This window comes from Megachile rotundata, chromosome 1 (assembly GCF_050947335.1).
Source record: "Megachile rotundata isolate GNS110a chromosome 1, iyMegRotu1, whole genome shotgun sequence".
Lineage (NCBI taxonomy): Eukaryota > Metazoa > Arthropoda > Insecta > Hymenoptera > Megachilidae > Megachile > Megachile rotundata.
In genome coordinates, this window is record NC_134983.1 from 14,297,163 (window position 1) to 14,316,563 (window position 19,401).

General features: G+C 36.2%; 2 protein-coding genes across 2 annotated transcripts; one reads left to right on the forward strand and one right to left on the reverse strand.

Moving 5' to 3' along the window:
- The first annotated feature begins 3,095 nt into the window (after positions 1-3,095).
- On the forward strand, positions 3,096-12,920 carry fwd (phosphatidylinositol 4-kinase beta fwd). The gene is given in 14 exon segments (XM_012297564.2): positions 3,096-3,362; positions 3,501-3,624; positions 5,537-5,591; positions 5,594-5,780; positions 7,176-8,092; positions 8,506-8,623; positions 8,712-8,846; positions 8,914-9,077; positions 9,185-9,315; positions 9,398-9,628; positions 9,720-10,034; positions 10,108-10,484; positions 10,565-11,037; positions 11,129-12,920. Coding segments are annotated over 13 exon segments (3,336 nt in total). The 5' UTR covers positions 3,096-3,362; positions 3,501-3,579; the 3' UTR covers positions 11,317-12,920.
- An 84-nt stretch (positions 12,921-13,004) lies between these two features.
- On the reverse strand, positions 13,005-15,222 carry LOC100877271 (protein ST7 homolog). The gene is made up of 2 exons (XM_003700142.3): positions 14,426-15,222; positions 13,005-14,356 (listed from the first exon to the last, which is right to left on the reverse strand). The coding sequence occupies exons 1-2, from the start codon at positions 14,847-14,849 to the stop codon at positions 13,233-13,235; spliced, it is 1,548 nt and encodes a 515-aa protein (XP_003700190.1). The 5' UTR covers positions 14,850-15,222; the 3' UTR covers positions 13,005-13,232.
- Between the last annotated feature and the right edge of the window lie 4,179 nt (positions 15,223-19,401).

Sequence of the window (19,401 nt, forward strand, 5' to 3'; positions counted from 1 at the left end):
TTCCAAAATTTCATACTCCCAAAGTCCCAAAATCTTAAGGTTCAAAATTCAAAAATTTCATAACCCCAAAGTCCCAAAATCCTAAGGTTCAAAATTCCAAAATTTCATACTCCCAAAGCCCTAACATCCTAAACTCCAAAGTTTCATAATTCTAAAATACCAAACTCCCAAAATCAGTCAGGCCCTCCTAAAAAAAATATTCAACTCAAGTGCCCTCTGCAAGAGAAAGTAAACTCTTCCTATTTACAAAAAGATATAGTAAAGGGTAGCCGCCGTTTGATCACCTTGCCTACAGACTACACGTCGTGAAATGCTAGAAGAGAGTCCACATTGGTCCTGCAGCACGGTCTGCCATTTGAATATCCCGTTTCCACCAGTTTCGGTATGCAACCAGTGGTGCTGGCGGAAAGATCAGATGATGTTTTGAAACGTTCATAAACATGTCGGGGTTAAATCGTGATCACGTGGATATAGTTTATCAGCGTTATAGTTTTCCCGTGCTTTTCCGTCGTTCATTAATACGGCTATAGGTCAAGGATTATTGACACGGCGAACCTGAAAAGCACGGGTAGAATGCAAAGCGTAGTATAGTCAGTCAGGTGGTTGTGTTTACATTAGAAGATTGCGAGCAGTATCCTTTCGTGCTGGCTAATGATTATACGTTGCTTGCAGTGACTAATTCTTCGAGGAAGACCCGCGAGTGCTAACGAGAAGAACCTCAGCAGCACCCTTGACTACTTTTCCTGTTCGCTCGATTGATTTTATTTTTAAATTTCGCGCGTCTGATTCATCGCTACTATTATACAACTGTTAATCTTTCTGTTTTTCAAATTGATAATTTCCCAGAAGCGTTATCAGAACTTGTATTAAAGAGAGAAATGATTTCGTAAAATAAAGTGAAATATGTAAGCACATGTATTATTATGGTAGAAGTTTGTTATAGTCTTCATGGGCCGTGCGCCAATGTTTCATACAACATTGCCAGTACTAACAATAAACAGACAATTCTTGTATTTCGAAAATCATAAATATTTGTATAATTAGTTCACGTTTATTTTATACCGTTTAAATATCAAACATAATACGAACCAAATAAAAGATTTGTTCTCGCAAATAGAACAGATAAACGGGAAAAGATATTAACTGTGGTATGTAGGTATTTCGTAATACGTAGTAAAAATAAGAAGTTACCGTTTAATCGTAATTCGTAATGGTACGCGATGAAAATTAGATGAACAGTACTTGATAACAAGTGAAATCATCTTGTAACGCATTTAATGGCTGCCAGGCAATCGATGACAATTCGCTTTTGCGTACAGTTAGAAAGCGTATAAAATTATAAAACAGCATCGAATATTTCGCTTTTGCCCTAAGATTCCTAGATACTTGATCTGTTATAAAAATAGTTATAAGAAACTGCGAATATAAATTTGATCCTCGTAACACGAACTCTACGTACGTAATTATATAAAAGAAATTCTGTAATATTCCACGTTCGAAATCTACGCACGTTCGTCGATTATAAACAGGGCCGAGCGAGGCGGGCGCAGAGTTCCCCGAATCCAGGCCCCGCGCTCTAGAAAGCCCGCGATCTAAAAGAAGTTCATTGCAAAATTTTTCGGGGCTTTATTCATAGTGTCATATGGGTATGAATACCTCTAAAAGTTTTAAGTTCAGTAAACTCCCGTTATATCACCCCATTCACACAGGCTTGTACACGTGCTAATCGCACACCCCTCTTATCGTAGAGCACAAGAATTCGCGAAGACAGCTTAGCGCGATAACGAATCTTCCGTTGGAAATACCTTGTGGCTAATCCAGTGTATTAATTCCACAAATTGGAAATAGCGAGCGAAAATAATGTAATAAACAATCTACTAATACATAAGTACGTCTTTTGCCTTCATAAAATGTTGAAATCCTGCATCGAGAATGTTCGCTGATTGTAAAGATGTAATTATTAGATTCAAAGATACTAACGATATGAAATATTCGTATGACGTCACAATTCCCTGATTGTGTGAGTACGCTAAAGATAAGGCACGTTTGCTCGTTTCTTTTACGAGCTAATGAAAATTAACGGTTCCAAATGATTTTACCAATCGTTACGATATAAAATATGCATACTTCTCACGCCTTTACCTTAAACACGTGCGAAACGAGAAGAACAATTTGTGTCTTATGAGGAACGAAAATGCTTGTTTATGTACGATGGAATGCAGATACATCTGGAGTGCAAATTCCTGATGTAGTTCCGATGCCGGTCTTCGGTTTGTTACGCAGAGTACAGCTGCACCTACAGTTGTACGACCTTTCTCGTTCGAACACTCGTGCAGCCATTGCCAACCTAAGTCTAGTTCGTTTCTCATATGAAAAAAACAGCGTGATCGCTGTTGCTTAGCGTCCATATGTATTTAACAGACTCTTACTTCGGGTTGTCACGATAATGTACACATATGCATGACCGTTTGTGGCGTAGATTACAACAAAATGAATTTTGAGCACGTCTGGTTGTCGTGCCGATTTGCATTCCGCCGCTATCATGACTTGGTTTTCTTGATATTGACAGCTCACCCCATATTATCATCGTAGCTACCATCGCGTTGACGTAAATAAAAACACACTGACACTGTCAGTCTAGCTATAACATCTAAATACATATACGAGATACTCGTGCACTCGTGTGTGTCATGATAAATGCGCATCAGGGGCGGATGCATTCACGCCTTTTCAATCTCTTTAATACATTTATGATTATACAACTTAATATTATAAATTGAAGAAAACAAAGGTACAAATATTAATTTGCATGGTAATAATGAATATAAAGTTGTATAATCAAAGACATTTTCAGTTATTTTGGACCATTAAAATTTTTCCTCAAATGTCACTTCAAAATCAATGTTGCGCACCGCGAGTGCGCGGAGTATGTTACAAGATGCGAGTTATATCGTAAATATAAATTTCGATTATACCAAAGCTTCAAATGATAATTATATCAATTTGTTGTTGTTCGTAAGTGCAGGGTTCTTAAGTGCATCAGTACGATATTGTTTTACGATTGCCCGGACTTTGCATCCCTTTTGTTGGCAGCAGTGAGTAGAGTAGTATTCAGTGCGTCGTGCGAGAAGCAGTCGAGCTTGGCGAGGTCGCCTTTTGCGTTGGCACGGAGGTTCCTCCGTGCGTGTTTTTAGTTGCAATCCCGGACCGAGAAAACCCGTGTACACACTTGTCTCTGTGTTCATCGTAATGTGCTACGGGTAAAAAAAAACGAAAGTGACGAAGTGTGATTTTGTGCGTTAACGTGTAGGGCGTAGCCAGGCATTGTGCAAAATCGCTCGAAAACGAGCGACGACAAATCGGTGCGTGACAGTCTGCGTCTGCCATTGGAAAGGATATCTTGTTGTCTTTTTCACACTCAGTGGCATTTTGCGTATTCGTGGGTTCGCTGCATCATCGTCATCCTTTCTCTCTCTCTTTCTCCTATCTCTTTTTTCTAGCCCCTTGTTCTGTAATACTACTGCTCGTCGTACTACGTTATACACATACCGTACGGACGAAATTGAAGACGATCGACGCATGGTGCAGTACCAGCCGCAACAAACTTCCGAATTTAAGTACGAGGTAAGCTTACTGACATTTGCATTTGTTCCATCGTTTCGTAAAATGGAAAAGAGGATTCTCTACGTTCGACTGATTTGATAAGGTAGAAATACACGAATAAAGGGAGAGGCACAACATGGTCTATGGGGGTGTGGATACCATTGGCTGTCAGTATAGAGGTAGAGCTTTAGTTTCTGTGCTTCTGGCACACCCATTGCTGCGCGATCGCTGGTCAGCGTGTGAATACGAACCGAGCGGAAGGACGAGACCCTGAGTAAAAGAGGGAGAGTAAAAAGCCGGCATACCACACCTTAGACTTCGCTCCATTTTCCTCCTTATTGAATTATTTCTCTCCCAGGGATTTCACTCGGCCGGTTGCTTCGTCGATTAATCTCGCGGGAAAGGAAAACGTTTCGTACGATTTCTGGCACGATAACGCGCGAAATTGTTTCACGTACATAGATATAGATCTTAAATATTCTTTTTTCTTTCTCTCGTTGAAAAAGGCTTCCGTTTTTTCTTTTTCCCCGTTTGAAATTAGAACGAGGATGGAAGGAAAAACAAGCGAATAACCGAGGATTTTTCTTGAGTACTCTGCGCGCCACGGAGTAGGGAGCAAAATTCTGACGTACGCTTTGTTCCGACTGGCATTCAACTTTCTCGTACCAAGCACGAGTTTCACGCTCCTGTCACGGTGCCGCTTTGCGTAGTTGGTCATCATTGCGCATTTCTAAAACATCACTTTTTCACGAAATTTGCATTTTTCCGAAACATATGTTTGTCGTTCGAATTTCGCTTCGAACGGATATTGCTATCAATTCGTTGTTCCCGTGCTTTGTACGACTATCAGTTTTACGATTCCGATGCTACGTTGTTTATGATCGGGATACTGATCAACGGAATTTTAGATAGCGAGGCATGCGTTCGAATCGTATGATCTTTTTTACTCGCACGCTATTTGAGTGTTTTAAACCAATTGTCAGATTAAAATTTAATCGCAACGCTCGAACTCCAATCGTAATATGATTACAAAGTAGCACGATTGACTTCTTATGTAAACGCATAATACTCTATTTTTGTCTTCTTACTTTCTTTTTTTTTTAGCATTGATTCGTATTAACCCGTAAGTAGGGGTCGCAGCAACCTTTATTCTTTTAAAAAATAACTTATTTCGTTTTTGAATAAAATAATAAACAGAGCTGCCACTAAAGCTTGAGGTGACCGGGGGTTCTCAAACTTGACTAATATAAATACTGTAATAATTTTCATCTGACGTAGTGCAAATTTCATGTTATATTCGATTAATTAAACTTGTTAAGAATTTAACTCAATACAATCACAAAGTTGATTAACACCCATTGTTCTACATAATCTTCAACTCGTCAACGTCCCACGTTGAAAAAGATATGTTTTAATACATCGTGAGTGAAAATAATGTAAATTAATTTCTTCTAATTTTCGCTAAATGCAACAGTCCCTAAGGGCAGAGTCTGGTTAAGTGCCCCATTTACCCGGCACTGATGGCTGCTACTAGCAACAAATGTGATGTTACCCTTTTTGATTTCCGTAATTTTAATTCCTGAATATTTTAGCGATGTTCTGCGGATCGATATTTACGGGTTAATAAAATTAAATGTTATTTATTTACTGGTATCGTCAACAGTACATGGTAAACTTTAAAGATATGACGAATTTATTTATCGTATTTTGGATGTGACTGATAATCGCTGAAGTATCCTTTCAGACATATTTTAAACGTTTCAAAATTGCGTCGATCACGATTTATCGTCTGGTTAAATAATCGCTTGGAAAACAATGTATAATCTTTCATCGTATTTTGCACAGAGTTTATCTTTCATTATCGCATCGTTTCGAAATTTGTTTCTGATGTAAACGGTGCACAACTATTTTTGATAATTAATCGTGTTCGTAGGTGAACGATCAACATGAACAGCAGATGACTGTTAGCCGAGCTGATGCTCGTTCAACTTTAATATGAGTGAAGTAGTGGCTGTAACACCTAGTGGTGGATCGACACGCCAGGAAAGCGTGGCACACATCAAAAGGCATAAATTAGCCAACTGTAATGTTCCTCTCGTGCACGGACGTTCAAATCCACCGATCAACACCCGTAATAGGCTGACCACGCATCAACGGAATCATAGTTTGGATTTTAGGTATGTAAATCAACCGATGTATTTATGCGATTGTTCGATGTTTCCGGGATACATTTATAGTTACTGATAACGTATTCTTTTTTTGTATCATTATCTGTGTATAACCAATATTATCTATCACTTATAATAATCATACATAATACCAGATAGAATGTTATCTTATGGATGTATTAGCAGATGTAGCCGGGCTCGATCGAGGTCATATTAGTTTTGCGTACGATTCAGGTATCTCTGAGTGAGAACATATCTTGTTCAAAATTGCAGGAAAGTGGAATAATATTTATGACTGCTTCAAGATGGTTAAATTTCCACTTCTATGTTTGTTATGTAAACAGTAATAAATGTGAGATTAGGAAATTTTAATTAAGAGTTGTAAATTTCAAATTCATCTCTATATTTATTGCTACAGTAATTATTGTATGCAACAAGTTACAGAAAGGCGGAAAAAAAGCAGAATTCTTTCTTACATAATCTTTGTAATCTCAACACTTATACAGTGCTACAGATATTTATGTTTGTGTATACACATACATTAATATATCCACTAATCTTCTGTCTTCTATTTCACATGTTTATATCTGAACATCTTCCTGTATACATTATATGTAAAATTGATGTAATATAGAGTAAGAAGAGTTAGAAAATTATACAAAAAGTGTTACAATCTTTATGAGGAAATCTTAAATATACTTTCATCTCTACATTGTTGTATTTAAAGATATTCTGACCACATATCCATATTTATTAAGAAATTCTCTTTTTATTTAGAATCCTTTTTCCGTTTCAGGAGCAGACTGCATATAAACAAAACCTGTTCAGAGAAGAAATCACCTGTTGTTCTTGTTGCTCACATCTTCTTCATGAGTTATTTCATAACCCTGTTTTTAACTCTTGATCAGATCTCTATGCTCACAGTATAGTGACTCAATGTTTTCAATTTTTTTTATTCGTTGATGAAATGGTCCAGTGTCATAAATTTTCTTCAAAAAGTATTATGTTTTTCTCACTGAGAAAAATCTGTGGGTATCATTCTGTTTTGTGTAACAACCCATTGACAGTCTAAGTGACTAATCAATGAAGTATTGTTGACCAATTTCCATGGTCATGTTGACAGTACATTACGTTTTCAGTCTCCAGTTACATTTGAGTTTACACGTATGAACAAATATTATGAATGTAGAGTGAACTAAAGAATCAGAGTCTTGGTGAGAAATAATGTAAAACATTTGCCTAGTTTAGTAAACAGAATAAAAACCTGAAATTCTTAGATATTTTTTGTTTAACATTGCCAGGATTTAGGGGATATCAGGACATCAGAATTTAGAAATGTATGCCTAGATATAATACACTCTCATGTTTGGCATTTGTAGTATAGATTGTATTGAATGTTTCCAGGTCAATGGGTATCCTGTTGCCGCCTGTTCCACAGGCGAGTGCGACCACGCTGACGCATCATCATAGAAATCGAAGTCTCGATTCCGCGTTACAACGAATCCCGGAAGTGGACGTGACACCGAGTCCAGAATGCGAGACGACACCAGCGCCGGTAGCTAAAACCACGGTGCCGGCGTGCAAGGCGCGCAGCAGGGAACGCGAAGATCTCGCCAGTCTTGGCTCCGACGACTCGGGTATACTTTGCGGTTCCGACAGTGGCACCAGTGACACCACCAACGTGGCCACCAGAGAGTCAAGTGTGGACCACCTTCACAGTCGCGAGAGTCTTGATTCATCCTTGTCGCAGCCAGGTGACATGGATAGCGTGGATGCGGTGGACGGCGAGGAAAATAGTGCTCCTGTCTCAGTGTCAGTGTCTGTACCAGTGTCACCTGTGGAGTTGGTGCACTCGAGTGAACCTTCTTCGATAAAGGCTGGTGATTGTAGTGAGCCACATAAACATGAGAATGCGACCAGTAACTCCAGTTCACAGGAACTGCGGCCTGGTAATATGGTCTGCATGGTTAAAGAACTTGAAACCCATGAATACACGCCTGAAGAACAACACGACGAAATGGGCGTGACGGTAGACGTGCGGGATTTCCAAAATCCCTTACAAGTATCACCGGTGAATGATAAACAGAGTGAACTGACCGGTGCTGCTATGACATTGTGCTGCGGTACAACCGTGCAATCTGAAACTGTTGAGGCAGCTGTCAAAAAACAGACTGGTATTGTTTGTCGAAGACAAGAGACAGTTCAACCAAAACCATCTGAAGGATGTTTGCTCAGATTATTTGAGAGTCAAATTTTTGACATGTCTATGGCCATCTCTTATCTTTTCAATTCTAAAGAGCCTGGAGTTCAAAGCTATCTTGGTAGGTACATGCATATGTTAATTACTTCATATTTTAAGTTGCAACAATAAATTGTATGAAAGTTTGTATACACATATAAATATCTTGTGCTTTTGTTGCTATTATTGCATTTAGTTTAAAGAGTAATTATAATGGAATCATTATTTTTAGCCAATTCTCTGAAAATATAAATGTGTACCACTATTCTTGTTTAGTCTCATTTCTCTAGAGAATTAACCATATAAGTGACAATAGTCAAGATTGGGTAAAAATAATACAGATTCTCTTCACTTTTAATTTGTATGTTTTGTTAATGTGGACAAATTAGCTATAGCCCACAATATTTGCAAGATAATTTTTTTAGTAGTATTGCTATTAGCAATGATATTTGCTTCATGAATGAATGTAAAAATACAGAAGATAAAATTTTTTAGGGAACAAGATGTTTAGTTTCCCAGATAATGATGTGGACTTCTATTTGCCACAATTGGTTGTAATGTATATACAACTTCACGATGTTACAGAAGTTCTTTATCCATATCTTGTCCATAGGTAATTGTACATTACGAAAAAGATTGATGAAATTTTTAGTGTTAAAATTATGTACAGCTTTTAAAATGTTACAATTTTTCTATTCTAGGTGTAGGCAGTCAGCTGATTTTTCGTTAAAATGTGCCTGGCTATTAGATGCATATAGTTCTGATGCTCATTTACCATCCAAAAAGAAGTCTCATGGGACCAAACTAAAAAATCTTATTCTCTCAGATGAACTCAGGTAATAAACAAATGTGAAAAAATACAAAATATTTTATGTTTAATTTTTTTCTTTTTTTTAATGTTAGGCCAAAAGGAAATGAGAATAGAAAGCGTGTAGTTGGATTGCAAACACCTGCGCCACCGCCGTTAAGTTCAATGCAAAGTGTTACATCTCCTAATAAAAAGACACACCAAAGATCTCAATCTGATGCCACTGGATTATTTCAAACTCTTCGTCGTAGCCATTCCGGTACACAAACAATGCAAATTGATATTTTACCAATAAACTGTACAATTAAAATTAGTTAAATATTTAGCAAACCAAAATTTCACTACATGTGTGAAATTTATTTTAAGGTACAATAAATAAAGTAAGTCTTGGGGACCTGAGCTCTGGTCGAGCATTTGACAATGGTTGTACCTGTTTTTATTCCTGCCAAGGTGTGGTAAATGATTTACGAGGGCAAAAAACCGACTGTTTCTGCAATGTAATTTGATAATTTTTATCACGTTTCATAATTCTTCTTACTATCGTGATAGTATTAATTAAAAAAATGTTTATGTTTATAGGCGCCGCGTCTTGCTCCAGAACTCGAATTTATACAAGCATTAATATCAATTGGTAAATTACTTGGAACTATTCCAACAAAAGAAAGTAAAACCGTTCAATTAATAGCGGAGCTTAATACTCTCAATTTGAATCTCCCTGCAAGGGTGTGGCTTCCTTTGCACAGTTCAGTACCACATCATATCGTACGAGTGCCACCTCAATACGCTGCTGTCCTCAATAGTAAAGATAAGGTGAAATATTTTGAGAACTCGATATAATTGTACGATCACAACTGAATATTTTTCTTCGTAAAGATATATTAACACGTTTTCAAATATTTAGGCACCATATATAATTTATGTTGAAGTGTTAGAAGTAGAAGATATTTATACGTCGCCTGTACCGACGAAAATAGTGGGTTGCTCATTAAGGCATACTAAATCGGAAGAAAATTTAACAGGAGGCGAACAATCTAATGTAATCGAATCACCAAACATATCTTCTTCCGAAACGCAACAGAGTATGCCACCGATTAGACAAACTCCGGTTAAAAATATTTCTCCGTACTCCGTTAGAAATACGGAAGTCGCATTTACTTTCCCCGACGATGACCCTAATGACTGTTGGAGTCAAGAAGACGATGAAATCACGCAACAGGTATTTATTTATATAAATAACGTTTACTATTTTCTGTTGATCCAATTGAACAATTTTTAAATTTCTCTTACAGTATTTACAACTTCGTAAACCAAAAGATAGAGATACGATATCTCAATTAAGTCAAGAATCATCAGATAGTAAGGAACCAATATTTGTACCTGGTGACATAAAACGGCGTTTAAGCGAAATGGCTGCAGCGCCTAGTGCAACGTTTAATCATGATCCGGAAGATCCGTCAGCTGCCGTTTTGAAGGAACCATGGGAACTGAAACAACGTCGAATAAGAGCTTCCAGCCCGTATGGTCATTTGGCATCTTGGAGACTTCTTGCAGTTATCGTAAAATGTGGCGATGATCTTCGGCAGGAACTTCTTGCTTCTCAGTTACTTTCAATGTTGCAAAAAATTTGGCAAGATGAACATGTACCCCTTTGGGTGCGACCATACAAGTATGAACAATATCGTTGTCTTATATATTTAAAAATTCAATTGTCAATTGATGTATTAAGTATCAAATTTTATTTTACAGAATTCTGTGTTTATCAAACGATAGTGGTTTAATCGAACCAATTTTAAATACTGTATCACTTCATCAAGTGAAAAAACAGTGCCAATTAACACTTTATCAGTACTTCGAGAGGGAGTTTGGTTCATCTACGTCAGACGCATTTACTATTGCGCAAAGAAATTTTATTCAAAGTTGTGCAGCGTATTGTCTCGTTTGTTACCTTATTCAAGTTAAAGACCGTCACAATGGAAATATTTTGCTGCATCGTGATGGTCATCTAATACATATAGATTTTGGATTTATCCTTTCGACTTCACCGAGAAACTTGGGATTCGAGACCAGTCCATTTAAATTAACCCCAGAGTTTGTAGAGGTGATGGGTGGAAGCCAGTCCAAACAATTTCAAGAATTCAAAACTTTGATTCTTCAAGGGTTCATCGCAGCACGAAAGCATATGGAAAAAATAGTTAATCTCGTGGAGATCATGTTATCTGGTAAGAGTCTAAATAAAGTTAATCGATTATCAAAAGTTGATACTCAGAGTTGCCGTGAAAGTTTATTACATATTATCGTTTGTCGTTACAGGATCGCAACTTCCATGCTTTCGAAGCGGTGGTGCAGCAACCGTTCAAGGATTAAAAAACAGATTCCACCTTACATTGACGGAGGATCAGTTACGTCGACACGTGGAAGATTTAGTCGAAGCCAGTATCCATTCGTGGTCAACTAAATTATATGATCGGTATCAATATTTCGCAAATGGCACCCTTTAATAATAACATTAATTTTCGTTTGTATGGCAAGGATAATGATTTTTATAAGAAAAGCAACAAAATTTGATAATATGGTATTCCTTCCAGAAACGTTTAAACTCGTAGCATTCCGTAAGCACAAAGTATCTTTGAACCTAATTACTCGATCACGTGCGAGTATGATCGATACATAGGAAATGCTATCTAAAACATAGATTTATTCCAAATAGGATAAGCTGATTTCAGTATATTAATTTTATTTGCTCTTGAATTATTCCTTAGTTTCTTAATATAATATGATAGTTGCCTTTTATAAAACTTGTACAAATACTACGTTTATCAGTAATTAAGGATTATTTGTGAGAGGTGTTGTCTACAAAAACTTATTGCCACGTATATCTGTAAAGAGAAACAAAAAGAAACGATGAACGAAACAGGGAATAATTTATGAAATTTTTATCGTTACGTTAAGTAATATTAAATATGTATAATTGGTTTTGTTGTGTACGTTAAAATGACTATGTATGCCTTATTGGCAAGAACGAGTTAACTATGGTCGGTGCAGACTTTGTGAAACTGACTGAATGTTGGACTGCTAAATCGTTATAGCCTATAACAGCGTAATTTGTTAAAGGTGCCTTATTTGTAGAAAATGGTGGAACGATCAAATTTGAACACAGTGAAGTGACTACGTGTGTTGATCTACTGAAAAAAAACTGATCTATTATAAAAAAAAAAAGGACAATCTATAATTTGTACATAAATATATTGCATAAACTTTGGTCGAATTCCTTTCATAGTTAATTTTCGGCAATAAATAATCCCACCATGATAATATGAAGGAATTACATGGTATTTAAGGTTCGCATGAAATCTTCGAGTGAAAGAAGCGTGTATGCAAGCTCAGATATTAGCAGAAGACGAATACTCAAAAATATTTCCTACTTTATAGATTACTATTACTATAAATACGTTTAATTATAATAATTAAGAGTAACTATATAGTAAGATTTAAGGATCACATTTGAAAGTTTTTACATGTTCTTATTACATACATACATCAATAGTCATAATGCGAAATATCTTAGTTGTGTGAGGATAGTTATTTAATAGTATTTCCGCGTTAATAATATGTTTGTTTTAAGTAAGTAAATTATAAAGTAAAGGAGTATTGTATATAAAGTGACAAATTTTATCAATTATCGGTTAAGATTAATTGAGAATGAATGTTTGAAGCAAAATCAAAGTCGCAGTGAGCCAGCCCACGTATGAAATTTGGGCTCTCTGACTTCCAAGTGTCTTAACTCTTTCTTCTGTCGTAACCGTCTCATGATAGAAAGGCGGATCAGAGATCATGGAATAATTGATATTGCATAACGCTCAATACACTGCATTTTAATATTGTATGTTTACGTAATATCATCGTGCTAATTTGTTTTGTTAAACGTTTAGTGCAATTTTACCGTTTTTTACACGCCATTGTAAGTGTTCTGTCATTAATTTCATACGACAAATTTCAGTCTTCTGTACAATTTTAAACATTAACATCTCTGATTTGCCTTGTTCTTTCGCTAGCAATTATGAGCTATTGATAATATCAATTATTAAATAAATATGAAATTTAATCAAGTCTAACATTGATTGATATACCCAAAAATCCTAGATAAGAATTTTAATCCAGACTACACGCGAAGAAATAGAAAACAGGATTCAAAGATATTCAAATTTTTATTGATTGTACATTGATCGTTATATGAGGTTTTTAACTAACAACGTTAAGTAAATAGTTAATTCTGTAAATACACATGTATTACGATATCAGTCATAAGAAATTCGGGAAGTACGGATGTAAATATATAATTGATGTATATGACAATGAAAGCATAAGTATCATAAATATCACAATAAGTCATGATTACAGAGATCATACAAATGTCTTATATTCTAGAGAGCTGTTGTAATAAATTAGAAGGTAATATTGCTTCTAACTTGTCTAAAATGTAATAAAATGGATGAGAAAACCAGGCAAGCATTGATCGCGCAACTACACCCATAGTGTCAGGGTATTGATGCGTTAAAAGTGCTAAGAGTGCTGTAAAGGAGCATAGACCGGCTGTAAATAAAATAAAAAAGGGCAATTCTTTTTTCGGATATACGCTTACATCGTGGAACGAAGGTAGCAATTCGCGATCTGCGCATTCTGTACAAGTTGGATATGGATAAAATAAATGTCCTCTTTCTAAAGGATAAGGTAACATTCTGAATGTACCTTCCCAAGTGCAATGTAATAAATTAAGAGCACCCTCCATTTGTTTCCAATGAGCAAGATGGAAGAATGCATAAGCAATTGCCTCTGAATCGCCTCGTTTTAGAACGTGTTCAGGAGGTAAAATTAAAGGTTTCATTTCTAATAAATATTTAGGTACATGAGGATTAAATTCCACAGCTCTATGAATAGCTTCAACAGCTATCATTTCTGGAGTTGTTAAACCCCTTTTGCTAGCAATATCCGTCGAAAATTTATCAGCAACTACTCGTGCTTTTAACAGTGCTGCTGTATAACAAATAGTTGCTGATTTTGGTAAACTTATGTCGTCGTACTTTGCTAATACTGCCTGTACATCTGCATATGCTTGCATCTCTAATAAAGCTTCAATTAAATTTTCATGAATATTTAGTACATTCATAATTGGTGGTACTTCTTTCGTTAAATCCCTAAACATTTTTACAGCTTCTTTTAATTTTCCTAATTTTCTTGCACACATAGCTAATCTTCGCTTAATGTAAATTAATACATTTGTATCTCTTCTATGTATAGCTTCTGCGATCGATCCTTGATGTTGAGTACTCTGAGACTTCCTATAATTATTTTCTGCTACTTTTAAAGCCTGCTTTAAAATTTTTTCTGCCTCTACAATAGTAGTAGCCTCTTCCTCTGCTAGTAATATGTATGCAGGAGCACAATCAGGATTACGTTCAAGAGCACTATGCGCAGCTTTAATTCGCACTACTGGATTACGTTCTCTCCAAGCTGTTTGCATTATTTCATATTCAGCTTTACCTATTAAAACCGAACAATGAATATCTAAAGCTGACAACATGCTAATATCGTCTTTTTAAATACAGTTACCTGTATCACCTTCACAGGTAAAGAATGTTTGATGATCTTGAGCAGATAAATTCATATCATAATACGTTAATGGTTCTTTATTTGTAGCCCAATAGAATCTTTGATATTCAGCCCCTCTAAATAAATTTATTGGATTACGCCAAACTTTACACTCTGGAACATTTTGTTGATTCGAATTGGAACCATTCAAATTTGAATTATTCCCATCTGACCCACTGTCGCCTCCCCCGATCCATGGAGAAATGTGATTTAATGATACTTGTTCGATAAAGGAGGTGCCGTATTTTCTAAAATACCACCATTCAAAAATAAGAATCAATCCAGAAATTAAAGATGATGTTCCAGTAAGGGCAACATAAAATTTTGGGGTTAAGGTGCTTAAAAACATTGTAGAGTCCCACATGCTTGTGAATAATAGGGCCATTTATAATACTTCGACACTAAAAGTATTTTTCCTATTGTTCCAGGCTGCACTATCTTATTACTGTTATACAAACAGTATTAATTAATAAATGTCATAGCACGGTAAACGTTTTTACGGTGTTTTACATCACCGGGAAAGTGTAACACTTCGGGTATTTTCCTTTAATTAAGAAAAATAAAACAAGCTTTAAGGATAATTCTTAATGTTCACACATGTTTCGTTTCAATTTCGAAACAGTGCGTAACTGCTTTCATTGTACGTTGTGACAGCATTTATTTTATCTGAAGTTGCCGAAATTAGAACCCTACATTGCTACAGGATTTCAAGATTCATAGCGCTTGTTACGTTTTGTTCATTGGGTGCAACATTACTAGATAACTAGTTTCGTTCATATTGCGCACGCCTGTTCTGATTGATTCTAAATACTCCGCAATCAAAAGTAATGCGCACACTTTTCAAAAATATTTTGAAAATATATTTTTGAGTTCAAAGTATTTCACGAACTATTGAATCATTTTTAATACTGTATCTTACAAGTTGTTTTCTTTTGTTGTATATACTCATTTTTTAAGTATTTTTATAGGTTTCCAAAGGTGGTTTTATTATTCGCATATGTATTATTGCTCACCGTGTATATGACCATGAAGTGAAGAGTGAAACTAGAGGGACACCAGTTGGATGAGTGAATTAATTATGCTTTTACATATACCTTTTGTAACATTTTCATCGAATACCGTATACGGTACATAGGATATATATTTTGTTTGTAAAAACATATGTTATACACATATCATATGGTAGAAATTAAAAACTTGAAGTAGCTGCAGCAGAATGCGGTTCACGACTTTAAGAAGACCGCCACGTACACTACGATATTACCATCTATCGATGCTTTCTGTAAAGTCAAAACATTTCGAAGTTAATTACTTGCTCTCCAATTTAATTTGACGTATATTAATCTCGAATTAGCTTTACCAAATTATCATCAATTTTTAACCATTCTTAGGCCAATTCTAATTACCTTCAGGGTTTCTAGGGTATGTGTCGCCATCTAGCGGCAGAAGATGAGAACTAATTAAAGTGCTGTTTCAAAAGTGTGTAGTTCACCCTGTTCGCCGGAGAGATGGCGCCACTGGTTCGATTTTTTTTTTATTCAATTAATATTGATTTTATTAATTAATATGCTATATATTTATTATGTATTTATTAGCATTGACGTTATAGTGACTATAATATACTTTGTGGGTCCAAAGTTGTGGATTATGTGTTCAGAACAGTTTGTACACTATACTGCCTCTCGTCGATGATATAGGAAACATAGTATCACTGTGTTTGTTTCTTCCACTATCCGTTAAGTGGCACCAGTAGTACGTCTAAAGCAAAAGTAAGTAAAATGCAGTTCTGTCAGTACCAGAAATTATCCGCTAGATGTTGCGAGTGATCCCATTCAAAAATTGAATCCACAAAAAATTAAAGCATGTAAAAATAGAATTATCATAATTTTTGTTTACCGAGTCATTTAAAAATATCATTACGTTCTACTTTACGATGGTTTAGTCATGCAAAGCACTTTAATTATGAATGTAAATTGTAGCAAATAATAGTTCCGTTATCAGAGTCGGGTAATTTACATTAACTTAAACGGTATAAATTAAATTCTTAAAAGTAGGTGAATCATAAAAACGCCGATACGAATACTTTGAATCATCCGCAATCAAGCGTGATGCCGTATATTACAAAGTGCCGCATTCATTTGTGAATACATTGACATTCCCGTTTATTACTTTGTTATCACAAACACTGATTCAGTGTTTGACGGAACATATACGTACAAATTAATGCAGTCGCACATTCACTTATATATATGATATTACTCGTATATTCAGATATTGTTAATCGTTACTTACAGATGTAAACATACGGTACGATTAGTACGCGTATGTTCGCATTACAAACACATTAATACACATGAACAATCTACAGCAGACATGTATTAGATACATACCGCGCAGAGAAACTTGTGTAGAGAATACGATTACATGTTTGTGACAGACAATTAGATTCTACGTAACGACACAGGTAATATCGATTCACATATCTGTGCGAGCACGTGCATTTACCAGTATGGAAATGAAGTGCGTTTAGAACTCTTTCTAAAGATTAAAAAGTAATAGGAACAATAATCTGTTTCGGAACAAATGTGACAAGTTAATTCTGGGATTAAATGCATGTACGTGGCAAACAATAAATGCAAAACGTCCATTGTTCGCAATTCAATTATACTACTTTCTGTAATTTTATTGACCTCGAGGTCAAGGTTTTTTCCATTGCATCGTTAAATTCCGGTTTAGACATTCTTTTATTACAATGCATAGCCGCGCGTTATATTACCTCGTGTTATATTGCCGTGTGTTATATTATCATATTTTTATTTTGTCTTGTATTATATTGCCACGCTTTACATTGCCATGTATTATATTACCGCGTGTTATATTGTCTCGCACTATATTGCCACGTTTTATATCGCCACGACGTTGCTATGCGTTATATTACCGTGTGTCATATTATCTCGCACTATATTGCCACGCTTTATATCGCCATGTACTGCCATGCGTTGTATTGGCTGGCACTATATTACCACGTTTTATATCGCCACGACGTTGCTATGCGTTATATTACCGTGTGTCATATTGTCTCGCACTATATTGCCACGTTTCATATCGCCATGTACTGTCATGCGTTGTATTGGCTCGCATTATATTACCACGTTTTATATCGCCACGTTGCTATGTGTTATATTACCGTGTGTCATATTGTCTCGCACTATATTGCCACACTTTATATCGCCACGTATTGCCATGCGTTATATTGGCTCGCACTATATTACCACGTTTTATATCGCCACGTTGCTATGTGTTATATTACCGCGTGATATTGTCTCGCACTATATTGCCATGTTTTATATTGTCACACGTTATATCGCCATATATTGTTGCCACATTGCTATGCGTTATGTTGTCACGCGTTACATTGCGACGCATTATTATTCCATGTTATATTATCAAGCATTTCATAGCGTCGCTTTATATAGCCTTATGTTATATAGCTTAACATACCCTTGAGTAATATAAGCGTGCGTTATTCACTTCCATTATATGAATAGGCATTGTTCAGTCCCGTAACGCTGATTAGATATCCTATCATACCAGTGATCAAGAAGTAATTGACATTTAATTTTGTTTTTCTATAAATGTGTACTAGTGTCACGTGGATGGCATTAATCATACATATTAAAAATTCAGCCGCTTTTCTTATCTAACAATAAACCGCCTGCACGGTTTACTGTTCCTGAGGGTGCAATAAGTATCCTCAACAGCAGCCGTGTGCACGAAACTCCCGCCTTTTTTGCGCGAATCCTCCGACGGACCATCGAAATAACGTATAACGTCGGATAAAATAAGAAACAGTTCGCACCGAGGAAGCTGCAAAATACGCATAAAAGTCAGGAGGGCGATAGCGTACGATGATCGATTCGAAAAGATCGACAACGTTTATTTTTGCATGCTGCGTTCGCAGCTTTTTGCCTGAACGTCTTTGGAATCGACGCGCGCAGCAGCGTCGTCGTTGCGAGGTTAGTGGAACGTCGACGGTATAAATCGGGCGCTCGTTAAAACGTGACTTACGGCACTTTCACGACCGGCCGAAGTTAGCCGCGTGTTTGCAGCATTCTCCGGCTCTCCCTCCCATTCCTTCGATTCTTACGCTATACACACGCTATCTCTTCTTTCGTTCCCTCGATTTTCTCGGTTACGTTGCCGATAAAGTCACGACACGGCGATACAAGTGACAACGACACCTTTTAACTATTACTGCGCTCAGGTATTCTCGAGTCGAATACCGGTCGATTACGTTCCAAACTTTATGCTATACTTTCACAGATACCTTTCGTTCTTTCGAAATCATTTTTCTTGTCTATTATCGTGTTTAATTTAATTTGAATAATTGGATATATTTGCTTTGTAAAATGTATCAATTTTTAGCAAAAATCCGATTCGATATTTCCCAGCTAGATAATTTCCCAATTCGATAACTTCCAGACTCGATAATTCCCTAATTCGATAACTTCCCGATTCGACAATTTTCCAATTCAGTGATTCCCTGATTTACCAACATCGATTCAATAATTCCCTGATTTGATTATTTCCCAAATCGATAGTTCCCCGATACGATCTAATAGTTTCGTACGGGCGAAGCCTTAAACGAGCGCAATATTCCGATATGTAAGACAACGATAGAACACTCGATGGTCGAGAGCCCGATGATCCCAGGTTGCTCTATTAATAGTCTGACCTTCCTGGTGCTCTTTAAGCGAATGTGTAAGATATATGTAACAGTTTATAACACGCCTATGATAGGATTTTAATAATTGATCCGCAAATAGAATTGTAAATTTTACGCGATAACTTGCATATTTGATACTGTATATTGGTTAACCTTGACCGAAAGTGATCAAGCGAAAATAAACTTTGTGTAACTTTGTTGACGACGCTTG